The sequence below is a fragment of the Neophocaena asiaeorientalis genome, unplaced genomic scaffold (genome assembly GCF_003031525.2).
Source record: "Neophocaena asiaeorientalis asiaeorientalis breed wild unplaced genomic scaffold, Neophocaena_asiaeorientalis_V1.1 scaffold689, whole genome shotgun sequence".
NCBI classification, from domain to species: domain Eukaryota; kingdom Metazoa; phylum Chordata; class Mammalia; order Artiodactyla; family Phocoenidae; genus Neophocaena; species Neophocaena asiaeorientalis.
In genome coordinates this window covers 1924907-1941411 of record NW_020175666.1, presented here as the reverse complement: position 1 = coordinate 1941411, position 16505 = coordinate 1924907, and the positions used below count along the sequence as shown (strand labels likewise).

Below are 16505 nucleotides of genomic sequence, written 5' to 3'. Positions count from 1 at the left end.
GACCCAGAATCCACATTCCACTGCCTGAAGAAATCTAGTGCAGGAGAAAATGTTTCAAACTCCAAAGCTATTTAAAAGCTTTGCCCTCCACCCAAAGAAGGGGGTTATAGAATGCAGGAGGAAATCAAATAGAATTACAGCACATCAGAGCTAGACGGAGCCTCTGTCAGCATCAAACCCTACCTTCTTTGAAAGATGAGGAAACTGAGGCTTGGGGTGGGGAGGGGCAGTGAAATGACTCACCCAAGGTCACACCGTGTTTGAGGCCAAGCTGGGATCAGGTCTGTCCTCCCCAGTCACGTGCTTTTCCATCATTTCTTGATACCGTCAGTCCTAGAGGAAAATGAGTTGTCTTTTTGCATCTTTGGAACTCAGTGTCTGGCACAGAGGGACCACAGCGCAAGCACAGAGAACCCACCTGTCCAGGTGGAGATGGTCCTCTTTCCCTCCAAGGATGTAGGCAATACCGAGTGTACATGTGGATCCCAAACTTTCAACCATTCTTGCAGCTGGGGAGTCAGAAATGAATTGGCCAAGTGAGTCAGATGTGGAGGGAAAAAAAATCTTTGTTTGCAGGATTTTTTTCCCCAGAGGTCATAAAATAGGAGAGTGGGAGACAAGATCTGGTAAGCTGCCTAGCATCCTTTCTAGAATCTCTGTGGCTCAGAATTATAGCCTTTCAGCATCCTTTTTGGATCCCGATTTGACATCTGAATTCTTCCCCCTCTCACATCATTGCCAGGCATGTAGACATTTCCCCAAAATGAGGCTGAAGCCGAGGGGTGAGAAGAAGGCTCTCTCAGAATTCCTGGGTTCAGGTGACACGCGTAGTGACAGGTGTGGCGAACACAGTGCTCTCCTCTTTCCCTCCCTTTCTATTTCCTGGCAGCAAAGGGAGCTAAGAGTTGACTTGTCCCTGAAACATGAGCAGGGTCTGTGAGCTTCTGTTTGTAAAGCAGAGAGGGAGAGCTCGTTGTCTAAGCACCCAGCTGCTGCTGGGACAGGCTTCGTGGGCATCGTGGAGACACGGCGAGAGAAGGCTGTGGAAGACACCGAGAGGGGGCCACTGGCCGTGGGTCCCTCCCCTTGCATTGGGTGTCTCTGTGGTGACTGCAGAGAGTGGGAGGTGCATGAACTCAGACCGTCAGACGAGGCCCATAGACACTGAGGCAGTGGCCCTGAAGTAACAGGGCAGAGCCAGCAGCTGCTTTCCTGGTGTGGCTCCAGTGAAGCTCTATTGGAAGCCAGAGGGGGGAGGTCATGCTGGTGGGCTCTGGAATGGGTTCCAGAACCCTAGTCTTGGTGATCTTCCAGCGCCCTCAGCAAAGCCCTCTTAATCGAGGACCCAGAGCCAGAAAACGTGGAAAATCAAGTGAGTCAGACGCTGAGACCTACCTAGGCACGATCGAAGCTTTGCAGTTGACTAAAAACACTGCAGAGATCAGAGTCTAATACCAGACAACCCTGGTCAGAGAGAGGGAGAGACAGAAAGATAAGACTTAGAACCAGTTTAATAACGAGCTGAGATCCATCTGCCACCTGGTTCCTGTAGAATGGCCCTTGGGTTCTGTGGATCCTTTGCTTTCATTAACACAAGACTCTCTAAGCCGTCCATGGTGTTTGTGCCTGGGACGGTGTCCTGCTGAGAGCGGCTGCTTGATCTGTATTTGCTGAAGTGAGTTTACGTGAATTCTGGGGGACCCCAGGAGGAGAGAACTGCAGAGGTGGAAGTATGGTGAGAGAGGGGTGTCTGAGGAGCCCCAGAGCTGATCCAGGTGAAGGGCCAAGGACCGGGAGGGGTCTTGTCCGAGGCCTCGGGCCCCAGTAGAGGCGGCAGCAGGGTGGACCCACGCCTGAGCCCCACGTGGTTTTGCATCACCAGAAAGCAAGCCACAGCTGGAGCTTTTCTGCGGCTACCAACCTGTATGGGGCTTGGCCTCTGCTTCCCCGTCAGGGACAGGAAATCTTAGGTCCCGGCTGGAGGCCTGAGTGACTAGGCAGTGTGGGAACATGCCCACTGGACAGCTCTGACACCAAGAGGCAGGGTCTCCTGCCTGGCCTGGCTCAGCTCCATGCTGTTGTGGGTTTGCCCAGCCTATATTTTAGGAGCCCATGGGAACCTTTCCAGTTCACCCCATCGACAGGAACTTGAGTTCTCAACACAAATCTGACCTCATGTGGCCCCTGCTTCAGTGGTTCTCCTTGTCAGTGATCAATCCGCCCTCTCTCCCGGGAATACCAGTCAGTCCATCATCACCCCCACTCCACCACGCTCTTCCGGCTCCGGAGCCTACCTGATTTGATTCTTCCTCCCCAGAATGTCCATCCCACTGTCCAGACCTGGATAAAACTCAGTTCAGAGTTGTGACCCCTCTCAGAAGCCTTCCTGGGACCCCCAGTTACTTCCTCTCTGTTCCAAGGTGATCCGCGCGCTCTCACAGCAAATAGACACCCAAGGAAGGCAAAGCAACCCGACGTGTCCTTCTAAGGGGGGAGCATGTGGGTGGTGAGTGCTGCTGTGGAGGGGTGGACGAGTTTGGCGGTAGAAGCAGGTGAGCATGGACTTGCTGTCCTGATCGTGCTCACAGCAAGCACACCTCCACAATCCAGACCCTCTCCACGTGCTGTGCGTGCTTCACCTGGCAGCACGACCGCAAGAGCTCATTCCCCGGAGGAGCAAAGGGGGCCTTGAAAAGCTCAGCTTCCCGCCCGAGAGGAGAGCTCACGAGAGGGGAGGCCAGCAGTTGGGCTGAGCAGATTGGCTCTTGAATCTGGAGACTCTCTAGTAGGTGACTGGGGGAGAATTGGGAGGAGGACAAGATAGGGCAATAAGACAGGGCATTTCTCAGGGTGTGGGTCCAGAAGCAGAAACCCCATGGGAGGGTGGGAAGAGGCATTTTTAAAAATATTTATTTTTTTTAAAATTTATTTGGCTGAGCCGGATCTTAGCTGTGGCACTCAGGATCTTTAGTTGCCACATGTGGAATCTTCGTTGCGGCACACGGGATCTTTAGTTGTGGCATGCGGGCCTGATCTTTAGTTGCCACATGTGGAATCTTCGTTGCGGCACACGGGATCTCTTAGTTGCGGCACATGGGATCTTTAGTTGTGGCATGCGGGCTCTTACTTGGAGCATGCGGGATCTAGTTCCCTGACCGGGGATCGAAGCCGGGCCCCCTGCATTGGGAGCATGGAGTCTTAAACACTGGACCACCAAGGAAGTCCCGGAAGAGGCATTTTGGAGAACAGGTCTGAGAGTTCTAGGTGGTTTGCTTTGGGGATATGTTATGTAAGCCTCACCCTCACCTGTGTTACCTTCAGTGACATCACCTCCCTGGTGATTCTGGGGGGAGTGGGTTAGTTCTGAGGATGGGAATGGGGATTCTGGGTCAAGCTTCACACAGAGTAAGAATAGAGGCTGCCTATGGCCACAGCGAGCATCACAATTGTTGACTGTGGGCTCTTGGAGGGCAGGAACAGGATCTCATTCATCTTTGAACGCTCAGTGCCTAGCAAGGTACCCTGCACACAACCAGTACTTACCACTGTTGTTAAACAGGAAACAGTAGATCCTTTTTTTTTTTTAACATCTTTATTGGAGTATAATTGCTTTACAATGGTGTGTTAGTTTCTGCTTTATAACAAAGTGAATCAGTTATACATATACATATGTTCCCATATCTCTTCCCTCTTGCGTCTCCCACCCTCCCTATCCCACCCCTCTAGGTGGTCACGAACCACCGAGCTGATCTCCCTGTGCTATGTGGCCGCTTCCCACTAGCTATCTATTTTACGTTTGGTAGTGTATATATGTCCATGCCACTCTCTCACTTTGTCCCAGGTTACCCTTCCCCCTCCCCATATCCTCAAGTCCATTCTCTAGTAGGTCTGTGTCTTTATTCCCATCTTGCCCCTAGGTTCGTCATGACCTTTTTTTTTTTTTTTTTAGATTCCATATATATGTGTTAGCCTACGGTATTTGTTTTTCTCTTTCTGACTTACTTTACTCTGTATGACAGACTCTAGGTCCATGCACCTCACTACAGATAACTCCATTTCGTTTCTTTTTATGGCTGAGTAATATTCCATTGTATATATGTGCCACATCTTCTTTACCCATTCATCCGATGATGGACACTTAGGTTGTTTCCATCTCCGGGCTATTGTAAATAGAGCTGCAATGAACATTTTGGTACATGACTCTTTTTGAATTATGGTTTTCTCAGGGTATATGCCCAGTAGTGGGATTGTTGGGTCATATTGTAGTTCTATTTGTAGTTTTTTAAGGAAACTCCATACTGAAACAGTGGATCCTTATCATAATAATAGCCAGTCTTTATTAAAGGCTTCCCTTGTGCCAGGCACTACTCTAAGCCCAGCCCCACGAGGTTAGGTAACTTGTCTAGGTGAAGCAGCTAAGTATCTGGTGAGACTGGGATTCAACATTTGCCCCGTAGCTCCAGCACCTGCATTCCTAAGCTCTGTACAATACTGCCACCTGTGGAGCTCCCCAGGCCCAGGAGACCAGGAGAAGGAAGCGATAATGGTGGCACGTCGCTAGATTCTTTATCCAGGAGAACAGATGGTGGGTGGGTTGCCATAGCCCAGGGGTGGTTGGGAAGTCCTGGGAAATATGCAGAGGTCCGGGTACACCCTCCCTGTCTGGGGGCACCAAAGGCACCGCAGGGGTTGATCTGCCTTTATCCCTCCCAGGTTTCATGGGTCCTATGTCAACCTGCACTATGGCTACCTCCCTGATGCCCTGGTGGACCTCACAGGAGGGATAGTCACCAGCATCAGCCTGCGTTCCTCCTCGTCTGACCTGATGACAGTGGTGAAGATGGTAGCCGAGGCAGGCTCCCTGATGACCTGCAGCACCCTGGCCGGGGTGAGTAGACCAGGAATCTCGCTGCACTGGTTCGAGCCTTTCCTCGCCCAGGAGTGTTCAGCCACTGGCCCATTCGGGGGAATGGCCAAGTGACCATCGCGGAGCATTGATGCTGTGCTTTACTGACACCACCTCATTTAATCCTCACGGTAGCCCTCCATCTGAAATAGGGATCGCAGAATTCACTTACAGAAGAAGAAATGGGCTCAGAGAGGCTAAGTAAAATGCTTACCGCCACACAGCCAGTGAGTGGCTGAGCAGGGGTTCAGACGCTGTCGTCTGATACTGAAGCCTTTGCCTAGTGCTTCCCTGTGACCAGAAGCAGTGGGGTCCAGAGTGAACGGGGGGCCCTTTGATTCTCACTGGCTTTAAAGGCAGCAGCCCAAAGGCAGAGTACCCCATTCTGAAAAGCCTGAATGACCCTCCAAATTATTTGAGTCTGTTCTGAGACAGCCAACACCGTATCCCTGAGGACAATTCCTTCATTCTTTAACCATGTGGGCTTTGAGTCACACACCCCTAGTCTGCAATGCCACATGAAACCAGAGTGCACTTTAAACCCCAATTCCTCATAGCTTGGAGGTGGTAGGTCTTCCCAACTCCCACAAAATGCCCAGAAGTTATGTCTTGTGTTGTGTCTCATTGATAGCAAGTAATTGGAGAAGCCAGCAGCCCACGTCCTCAGGACTTGGTGGCCTTCTGTCTGTCATGGGGTGGTCTCCTGAGGTGTGAAATGCTGGGGCCTCAAGCACCCTACAGCCTTCAAACTCTGCCTCTCTAGGAAAGAAATCCAGGAACACATGCCGTTCCGACATGAGTCAGTGGGATGCTTTTCTTCTGGCTACAGCCCGGCTGCTGATTGAATAGTGCTTTTCTGTCTTTTTGAAGAATGTGTGAATGTTTAACGCTTGGTCTGCTTTTCTCCTTTGAAGCCGACAACTGAGTCCATAAGGATGGCAAACGGGCTGGTGAGTCGGCATGCCTACACAGTGACTGGCGCTGAGCAGGTAAGGCTCTCCATGAACACGGTGCCCCAGGGTTCTTGCTCCCCTACACAGGAGTCAGAATCACTTGCCTCGGTGAGCCCAAGAAGCTGAAACAAGTAGTGATCACCCTTGCCTCCACCATGTCCAGGCCCATCGTGGACAACCTCATTCCCTGTCTTCATCCAGTAGTTCTGGTGCCCAGTATCCTCATCCCCCAGGGACCCACCAAAAATCTTACTATCCTTGAATGGCCTCAGACAGGCAGAGTGTCTAACTATGCTGGGGGATTAGCCCAAAAAGAAAGCAGAATTAACTACCCAATTGAATTTGGAGAAAATTTTGCCCCAAAAGTGTTTTATTTGTTATGTACCAACTGAACTGCTCTGAAAAAGACACTCGAAAATGCAGGGGCTCAAACGAGATCAAGTTCACTACTCAGCTAGGCGGGTGATTCCAGAGCTGGTAGCTGGCTCTGCCACCTGCAACATGGGGCTTCTATCTGTGAGCCCAGGGCAGCTGCCTCAGGTCCCCTCATTTCCCAGCCGGGGGAGGAGAAAGAGGCCAGGGACACTTATACATCCCTAAGGAAGGCACGTATCAGTAAAGGCACACACCATTTTCTCTCAGATCCAATGAGTCTGGACCTAGTCATGTGCCACCCTGAGGCCCAAGGTTGTCTGGGAAACATGCCATCTAGCTGGGCTGCCATATGCCCAGCTAGAACTTTATTCCCATGAATGAGGGGAGGATGGCTACTGGGGGACAGTCTTTCCCCTTGATGCAACAACCAACTTTGGGTGGACAAAAATGCATATCGTCAGTGTGTGCAGTAGCGTTTGGTCTGGAAAACACGACTAAAGTCCACCCTCCTCAATTCCTAAATGAGAAGCCGACACCTGAGAGGGGAAGGCCAGGGTGATAGAGCTGCCTGAAATGGCCGGGCCCAGCCACCACGACTCCTGGGTTCCCATCTATACTTATACAGCCGTGCAGGGACAGCACTTCCTGGCCTTGTGATGGTTTCCCACAAATGTTCCCCCATCTCTGTAGTTCTCACAACTCTTGAGGTCTGATAATGTCTTCTAGGTCATAAGAGACAGTGTCGCAAACCCCAGGGTCCATTTTTCACAGGTATTTACGGGCCAAGGAACGCAGAGTATCAGCTTCTATTTATGGCCTATTTCTCATATCTGCCTTCCCTCTCTGTGTGTAGTCTCTCCTGTCCGTTGACCTAAGGTCCGTTACTCCATTGCTTTGTGTTTGGGTGAATGTTCCAATCTGCAAAACAGAGGCAAGGTGGGAGGGAGACGCAAGAGGGAGGAGATATGGGGATATATGTATATGTATAGCTGATTCACTTGGTTATAAAGCAGAAACTAACACACCATTGTAAAGCAATTAGACTCCAATAAAGATGTTAAAAAACAAAACAAAACAAAGCAAACAAACAAACAAACAAAAAACCAGAGGCAGTATTTTCTCTCCCACCTTCCTCCCTAAGGAAATCAGTACCAAAATGCTTCCTCTGCAGGGCAACTGGAGGAGAGTAGGCACCTAATAAATGCCTGTTGGATCAGTGGACGAGTATGCTTGCATGAGTGAATGAATGCATTTGTCTTTGGCCTATGAGGATGACATCACGGATTCTCCATCATAGAATATGTGAGGAGCTCCAAGGACATTTCCCACAAGCAAGGAAGAGACCCTGATAAACCGAAGCCATAAGAGATCCCAGTCCCAGTGGTTCCAGATGCCCTTCCTCTGGGATCTCCCTTGCCCTTCTCTGAATTCTCAGTGGAGACAGACAATACCATCATCACATCTGGCCACGGATGGACATTCTGCTCCCCGTAGCTCCCCATCCTGGATGTGGACAAGTCTAGGTTAGAGAGAGAAAGTCAGCTTTCTTGTGTGCCAGCCTTGATCCAGGCAGTGCTGCCTTGGATTACTGTGTTGACAAGACTTGGGCTCTGCTTCCTGACTTGGAAAAAGAGAGCTGTGATCAATGAGTGATATCTGTGCTGGGCATGAAAGGAAGGAGCCATGGTACCTGCGTGATGTGCTGGCCGTTCCTGGCAAGGCCCTTTTCATACATTGAGACGGCCTTTCTTTCTCCTCTGAATGCAGGGGAGAAGGGACTTGTGTATCCAGAGGTCCAGATGGCCATGGAATGTGAGTCCCGCAGAGGCTGGCCATGGGGATGGCAGTGACTGCCGGCTTATAGAGCAGCCAAGTAAACACCTAGGGCCAAGGTCACGGAGGTGAACTGGGGAGTGGAAGTGTGGGCTTGGCTGGGGTTGGGGCTTGTGATGATTCTGCTCACAGCCCGGATGTTTCCTCCCCCACAGCACACGCTTTGAGTTGTTCTTATAACACACAGCAGTCTAAACAGGACACTTCTGTGACAGTAGGTGATGAAGACCGTGTGTCCTGCATGATCCATTCCCACCACTCTTGCCACTCTGCGGCTGCTGACGCTTCCCAGCCTGTGCTCAAAGGAGCACCAGCCTGGTGCGATGCTCTATGAAAGCAGTATTCGGATGTTAACATGTTAAAGGCTCTGAGAAGGCCTGTATTAACAATGTATTAGCAATATAAGTACAGCTTGGTTTTAATCTACCATTAGCCATGAAACCATTTTTTTCTAGGAGTAACAATTAACTGCCTCTGGAACTTGCATTCAAGAGAATACTTTCAAGGAATTATTATCCTAGGACAGATAACCTGGATCACCTCTTCCCAGTGGCACCCTTTCTGAGAGATCTGACCAGGGTCAGGGTACAGTCAGCAGCCAGGAGAGTGAAGCAAGAAAGCCCGCCCGTTCTCAGATGCAGCTGTGACCTTAGCCTCGAAGGTTACGCCTGAGGCACTTGGCCAAGGCCCATGTGATCACCAACAGAGCACTGTCGAAAAGAAGTGACACGGTCAGACAAGCGCCCGAGAACTTGATTAAAGGTTCTTCCTGCAGAAAGAGGAGGTTATAACTCTGACCACAAGTGGTAAGATTAAACCAGCCCATAAATGCAGTGAGCTTTTTAATCTGCTCACCCACCCTCTGGGCGGGACACAGACAGGAAGATAAATGAAATTGGCATGTTTTACTATGCACCTGGCTGGGTCAGTGACTCCCCGGGGCCAGGGGGTACATGTTTCTCTGCATGCCTCATTTAACCCCTTCCGGGCACTGGCCCCTCTTCTCCCCTGTGCCTGCCTGAGCCCCTGACTGTCCCTTAGGCACTGAGGGTGGCTCATTAAGCTATTTGGGCCACCAGGCGCCCGTTTCTCACGTCCCTGTTCCATGGGCTCCGTCACATGCTGGCAGTTAAGAATACACTGTGTGCAAAGCCTGGGGTGCCTGGTGGGGGGCAGAGAGGGGCACCCGCATCCCACGTGGCATTAAAAGAGTACCTTTCACTGCAGTGTCAGCTAGACAGAAGTAGACAAGAAAAGAACCATACCCAAGCTGGGTTCTTGGGCCCTTGTCTGACCACACCGCTCCTTCATGCCACTGCCCTACTGGTAATCACGTGCTGGCCCAGGGTTTACGTGCAAGGTCAGGGTCTCGTCCACATGTGAGAATGAGCTGGGCCCGGGAGCAGCTGTATCCTTTATCCACTCCCAATTCCAAAATTAAGAGCCTGGGCTTTGGGGACTGACAGTGGCTGGGATCAGAGTTCCTCCTCTGCCACTTACTCTGTGGCCTTGGGAAAGTTGCTTAACCTCTCTGATGCTCAGTCTCCTCTGCAAGACGAGGATTATATGAATATCCACCTCAGAGGATGGAAGGCCGTAGTGCACATCACACACTCAGCCAGGCCTGTCTCCAAGCCCTGCCTCCACACACGGGTTTCTTTTCCACGTTGGGAATATTCCACTCGGGACTTTCTCCTGTGACCTGGAATCAGTGAACAAGTCCGCCCCTTCCTCACCTCTCCAGGCCTCTGTCTCCTCAGACAACATTAGCACAGATCAATACTGCCGCTACAACTCAATCATGCTTTAATTCCTCTCACCAGGCGGAGGCCTCCTGGATCCAGGAACATAAGTTCAAAGGGTTGTGATTGTTTTGTTGTAACTTTTCAACAAACAGTCCTGCCCTCTGGCCTCGGTGGTCTGAAGGAGTAAATGTGCCGGCCTCTGTATCTGGGACAGATGATGATGTGATCCCCTGGGGAAGGAAGGAACGTTCAGGCCACGGGGATGCCCTGCTCGCTGACAGAGGCAGGCTGCCAGGGGGGCCGGCTGCAGCCCCGGGGCCGCAGTCTAGGAGGGCTCCACTCCCAGGCCTCAAAGGTCTTGGTCGTGCTCAAATCAGCCTCCTACTGGCCTTGCTCAGGACAGTGCTGTGGAGACCCCAGCACAGCTCCCAAGGGGCCGCCAGCAAGGAAACAGCTATTTGAGTGGAATAGAGATGCCGGCTGTGACAGGGCATGGAGGAGGCTGGAGACCCATAAAGATCTCCCCTCTGCAGCCCATGGCACCATCCGTGCTATTTATCTGCTGTTGTCTCAGCTGGCTCAGATTTTAGGATGCAGTCGTACAGACTGAGGAAGCTGCGCCTGCCCTTCAAGGTGCTGCACAGAAAGAAGGACCGTTTTCTCCTCGGTCTCATTCCAACTCCACACAGGCAGAGACATTGATTTTTTTTCCTTTCCATTATTTTTTTTTCCTGCTGCAGCCAAATGAGGTCAGAAGTTAAATCAGCGCTTGGAAGTGAAAAGCAGCTGCATTCATATCCCTTCTGCTGACTCTTGCTGGAGACCACTGACAGTTTTCCTTTTCTGTTCTTTGCAGATTCAGTACAGGAGCGGCTGGGAATAACTTATCCGCCTGTGGAACCCCTGAGGCAAGAGCGAATGGAGAGGGCGCTGGAGTGACAGGTACGGCTTTTGGAAACCTCTCTCTCTCCTTCATGGAGACCCGGTGTTTGGAGAGCATTCTGACCCATGAGGGCAGCAGGTAGATCTCACTGCAGGTCTGCCCAGCTCACACCTGTGTGTGACTTTCAGTCGAACTCACACTCCCGTGATACCATTCACCAAGCATCATTTAAACACCTGCTGTGTACTCCGGACTAAGTACACTGTGCTGGGTGGGTGCTGTGGGATGCATACAGATGACAAGAGACAGTGTCTGTCCTCCAGAAGGAAGCAGTCTTGAGCGATGAACCCATATACCTAGAATAAGTACGAAATTAAAAGAGGGGCAGGGTAGGGCAGGAGTCAAGTTCTACTTGGCAGACAGAGATGGGGAGAAGGAGTCTCCTTCCATAAAAGGATCCCATGGGATTCTGACCCAGATGATGCCATGTCGTCAGGATGGAAAAGACTTCATTCTAGGGGGAGCTGGGGAGCTGAGGCAAAGATCTGGCTGATCTTTTGATTCAGTCCACCTGCATCATCCATCCTGCCATATTGGTCCAGACTCCCACGAGCAGCCAGTGCCTTGCTGGTGGTAGGAGTGAACAAAGCTACGTGGGTCTCAGATGCCTCTGCTGGCCGTGTCCCAGGCAGTTGCTCGCTGACCCAGCTGATCTATGGGGCCCCCGCTGTGTGGTCTGTAGTTCCTGGAGAGCTGGGCTGGTGTTTCCCAGCTGCCAGGAGGATGGATCCCTGGTCCCCACCCCTTTGCTGACTAAGAATGAGATGACAGGCCTGAGAGGGATGGCAGGCCAGCCACAGGGGACTGGCTCCTCTCAGCAGCCAGCAAGGCCCAGCCTGCCCGCAGGTCTCTGAGGGCCTGTGTTAGATCCACGGAAAGAGTCGAGACACGTTGGCCAGCCGTGGCAGCTTAGCACGAGGGAGAACATGATCTGAAAGGAAATACATCGCGTTCAAGCAGGTGAAAATCAATACACGGAGAAGTGTGTTCTGGAGGCGAATGCAGAGTTCTCCCACCCCTGCCTGAGCCTGATGCCCCAGGCTGGGCGGTGCCCACCAGCCGAGGCGCCTGCACAGGTGGGGCTGGAGGGTAGGAATATGAGAGAGAGGGAGAGGCAGAGACACGAATTCTTAGCATAAACCTGGGTGTGACCTCCCTCAGATGCCCCCTGGAGAACAGGGCAGCTGAATCCCCTCCTCCCGCACAGAAGGGGAATGAAATTGCAAAACCACGAACCACTGGACAATATTTTTACTCCCCGCCGCACTCTCTCCTTTTATGTTGCCTCTGTCCTTTCTTCCTCCCTGGGGATATCCATGGCCCTTTCCAGCCCTTCCCAGTCATCACCCCAAGCTGCCCAATATGGCGCGGGGTGGGATCCGATTAGCCTGAATCCCTGATTCGGGGTTGGCTGTTGCAGTAGGAGTGGAGGAAGGGCAGATGTCAGAGGCACAGTCCCCTTGAGTAGAAGAGGCAAGAAATTCACGTGAGCTGACGTTCTGCCCACATCCCCCAGGCTAAAGATCAAATGACCAGTGAAGGCAATAAGGGACCCCAGAGGTCAGGGAAGAGAAACTTCCCATGGGCGGGCCTGTTCAGGGAAAGCGTCTTGAATGGGGTTGAACTGGAGTTCAACCAAAAAAAAAGTATGACTCACTTTGGAAGCCATCCCTAGGTAGGCGGGAAGTGTCGGCTGCTGCGCTGAGCCAGAAACAGTGGCTCAGCGTGTGTTCAGGGCCAAGAAGCTGGCCTGAGGCAGAGGAACCTAGGGGAGACGTGTCGGGGGCTGGAACCAGAGAGCCTGGTGCCAGCCGAGAGGTTTGGATTTGTACCTACAGGCATGGGGGTTCACAAAGGCCTTTGAGCAGGGAGGAGAAGTGTGCAGAGCAGAGACGGGGGATGGACCCTGCCACACCTACTCTGGAGGATCACGTACCCCGGCTGAGGGCTGAGGTTCCCCATTCCCCACCAGCAACCGGGCTGGAAGGAAGCGATATGGCCGCATCATCACTGTCTCTGTGCACTGGTCGATTTCTTCGCTACGTTTTTTTAAATTATTTATTTATTTATTTATCTTTGGCTGCATTGGGTCTTCGTTGCTGCGTGCGGGCTTTCTCTAGTTGTGGCGAGCGGGGGCTCCTCTTCATTGCGGTGCGTGGGCTTCTCACTGCGGTGGCTTCTCTTGTTGCAGGGCACGGGGGCTTCAGCAGTTGTGGCTCACAGGCTCTAGAGCTCAGGCTCAGTAGTTGTGGTACATGGGCTTCACTGCTCCACGGCATGTGGGATCTTCCCGGACCAGGGCTCGAACTGTATCCCCTGCACTGGCAGGAGGATTCTTAACCACTGCGCCACCAGGGAAGCCCCTTCCCTACGTTTTAAGGAGTGGAGACGGATGGGGAGGGCGGGTGGTCTAATCTCAACCATAATGGAAATTTCAATCACACACACTTAAAGACAAACTTGCATGAATCAATAATGTATTGATTTACACTACATTTATTTTCCCTTACACACTGCAGAAAATGTAATTATCACTTAATTATAAAATTACCATTTTACAATAACACATCTGACTGGCTCGGCCTGCAGCCAGAAGCCTGAGTGGTCCCTGCGTTGCTCTCCTGGCACAGAGGTGACCCAGGCCCTCCATGCAAGTCAGTTCCAGAGAACTGGACCCTTCCAGAGAAGGGTCCCATTACACTTTTGTGCCTTGGGGGCCGTCACCTATGGATGTGCCTCCACTTTCAGGAGTGGGCTGGGAAGTGACAGATGCTCCCTTCTGCCTGTGAGGTCTCCCTCCTTCACCGCAGACTCTAGAACTAGCTTCTGGAACACATTATCCCAATGAAGTAGATGGCTTTAATTATTAATTAATTAAGCCAGCAAAAAATTATGGCATCCCACCATGCACCAAGGCATTGTGTTAAAGCCCTATGACGGATAATATAATGGTGAGCAAGGTCACTGATCTCATGACACTTGGGATCTAATGGGGGACAGCAAGAAATAAACAAGCACTAGTAACACAGGGTGCTAAGTGCTGAGATGGGAGTGGTACAGTGTGCCATGCGGGCTCGAAGGAAGGGCACCCCAGGGGGGACAGGGAAGGTTTCCCAGCAGAAGTGCCTTTCAGGAGGAAAGATGAGTAAAAGTTATTGGGTTATAGGACTGAAAGGAGGAAGTGTATTCCAGGCAGAGGAAGCATCATGGTGAAGGCCAAGGCGGGTCTGGGTTGGGTGCTGCCACTGCCACCAGACACACAGGTATTTCTAAGGAAATGAAGATGTTCATTATTGCTGGAGTGTACGGTTCAAGGGCAGGGGGATAGGGAGCTGCTCGGGTAAACCTGGAGAGGTAAGCAGAGGCCAAGTTCTCTTTCAGAGTTTGAAGTTCATCCTGAGAGTAAAAGGGCAGCACTGATGTGTTTTAAGCAGGGAAGTGCCCTAACCAGACCTCTGTTTTAGAAAGATTGTTTTGATTGGAGGTGTAGAGTATGAACAGGAAAGCGGGCCGGACTGAGTTCCGGGAGACCGGTGAGCAGTCCAAGAGGGAGATGAGGGTTCTTGAACTTGAAAACAGAATAAGGATGGAAATAATTCGACGGCTTTGAGAGGGGTTTAGGAGGTAGAATCAATAAATCATTAATATTTGGTGATGGCTTGGACGTGGAGGGTATGAGAGAGAATAACCCTTCGTGTTCTCACTTGGGCAATAGAAGGAGGCAGAGGATGAGTACATTTTGGGATACGTTGATTTCAAGGTCACGGTGGGGCTCTGGTGGAGACAAGGAATGGACCATAGCATGTATCCTTCTGAAGCTCAGGAAAGAGGATGGGGCTGGGAGACAGCTTGGAAGCCATCAGCATAGAATCACCAGGTAGAGCGACACTGTCCACTCACACCCAGAAACTACTGGAGGCCTGTGCAAAGGGCCCCTGTCGGGCCATGTGTGGTTGAGATGAAACATCCCAGGAGGTCTCATCCTATGGTCTGTCTCTCCACGCCCAGGTCTCTGGAGTGGCAGAAAACCCACGACCGCCGGAAAAGCCAGTTGTATGAAAATAAGGATGATGGCGAGTTTTGGTACTTACACTTTTTTCAAAATTAGATTTTAAATCTTTAACTATTGCCCAAACCCTCAATCCCCACCCTTTTCCCTAAACTTTTGTGAGAATAAAGATTCGCTTTTCAGAGATCTAGGTAGAAGGAGGCTATTTTCTCCACCAAGACACAAAAGCTTTGAAAAGGAAATTGTGTGTTCTCTCTTTGCATGAAAGGTATTTCCTCTCTGAAATGTTAGAACTCTCAGGAAACGTTAATGGTAGAAGGGAATATTGGCACCAAAGCTTTGAAACCACCAGTTTCCTGGAAACCAGGATGCATGGTTATCATGCCTGTAACTTCTTTTGCCATCTTTTTTGGAGCCCTGGAGTGCCACAGTCTTTCCTGGCATGAATCGCAAGAGAGGAACATGGGGGTTAATCTCCCAGCCCTGACTCTAGAGTTCTGGGTGAGTCATCGGTGTCATCACTCAGCAGCTATGTAGGACTAGATGTTTTACAACACATCCCCAGCCCTATGCTCACATCTTAAAGAATAAGATGGACATTTCTCTGAAGGGCTGTCTGGTTTATTCAATGACATACTTAAATAAAATTTAGCATGTGTGAGAAAGAGACTGGGTCTAAGTAATTAAGAATCAGAGGAACACATATAAATTAGGAGGAAGAATATTTCCAGTATCGCAACTTTAATCACAGGTATGATTTTAGGTGTTGAATCCATTGTATTCTGATAAGACCCCAACCGTGCATTTGGCAAAGGGCCCTAGGGAAAGGTGACTTTCTTCGCAGTGTGTAGGACCCAGGACAGAAAGAGACTGGCAGTCGTCTTGCTGGCCGTGAGAGGGACCTGAAGAACTCATAATTTGACTCTGTCCTTGTCCTTCCGACCACTGGAGACATCAGAAGTGTATCTGACCACGAAGGAACCAGAATGGGGCTCTGGCCTTTGGGTAGGACGGTGGTAAATCAACGGATACTATAGTTGACAGGCAGAGGTACAGTGAAGTTATGGGACAAACCCGTAGTCGTTAAGTGATGTGTCTCTCTTCATAACAGGATGTCATGTCAAGATTTCCAAGATAACTTCTTCTGCCTATTTATATGTAAGCAAATTCCAATCAGCCTGGACCATGGAAACGCACTCCATGAAAGATGGTCCCAACTGATGTTTAAGAACCACTTAATTCCAGGAAATGCGGAAGGTAGTTATGACCTTGGTAATTATTCTGCCAGATGGGAAGCTGCCAGCCTTTGCTCTATCCCAGCTTCAGCTCTCAGGGGCCCTCGATTCTAGACCATCAGCCTGAAGAAGAGGACTTTGTCAGCCCAAAGGGACAGCTATACTTCTCCAGGGGAAATGATTGCTGGTGGGGGTGGGCCGGAGAATCTCCAGTGTGAATCCCCTGCTCTCTTGTTTTCCCACTGTCCTTCTAGTAAGCTCCATCCACCTCCCAAGAGTAGAACGGGCTCACTGCTCTTCAGTAATTATCCAGGGGCTTCCCTGGTGGCGCAGTGGTTGAGAGTCCACCTGCCGATGCAGGGGACACGGGTTCGGGCCCCGGTCTGGGAAGATCCCACATGCCGCGGAGCGGCTGGGCCCGTGAGCCATGGCCGCTGATCCTGCGCGTCCGGAGCCTGTGCTCTGCAATGGGAGAGGCCACAACAGTGAGAGGCCCGCGTACCGCA

General features: G+C 51.1%; 1 protein-coding gene across 1 annotated transcript in view; it reads left to right on the top strand.

The window, feature by feature from the left end:
- The window catches only part of CAPN13 (calpain 13), a 92915-nt gene that overhangs the window by 34849 nt on the left and 41561 nt on the right, over positions 1-16505 (top strand). The window contains 5 exon segments of the mRNA XM_024731517.1: positions 4714-4888; positions 5821-5895; positions 10669-10754; positions 14764-14838; positions 15876-16021. Of these exon segments, the coding sequence (XP_024587285.1) occupies positions 4714-4888; positions 5821-5895; positions 10669-10754; positions 14764-14838; positions 15876-16021 (557 nt within the window).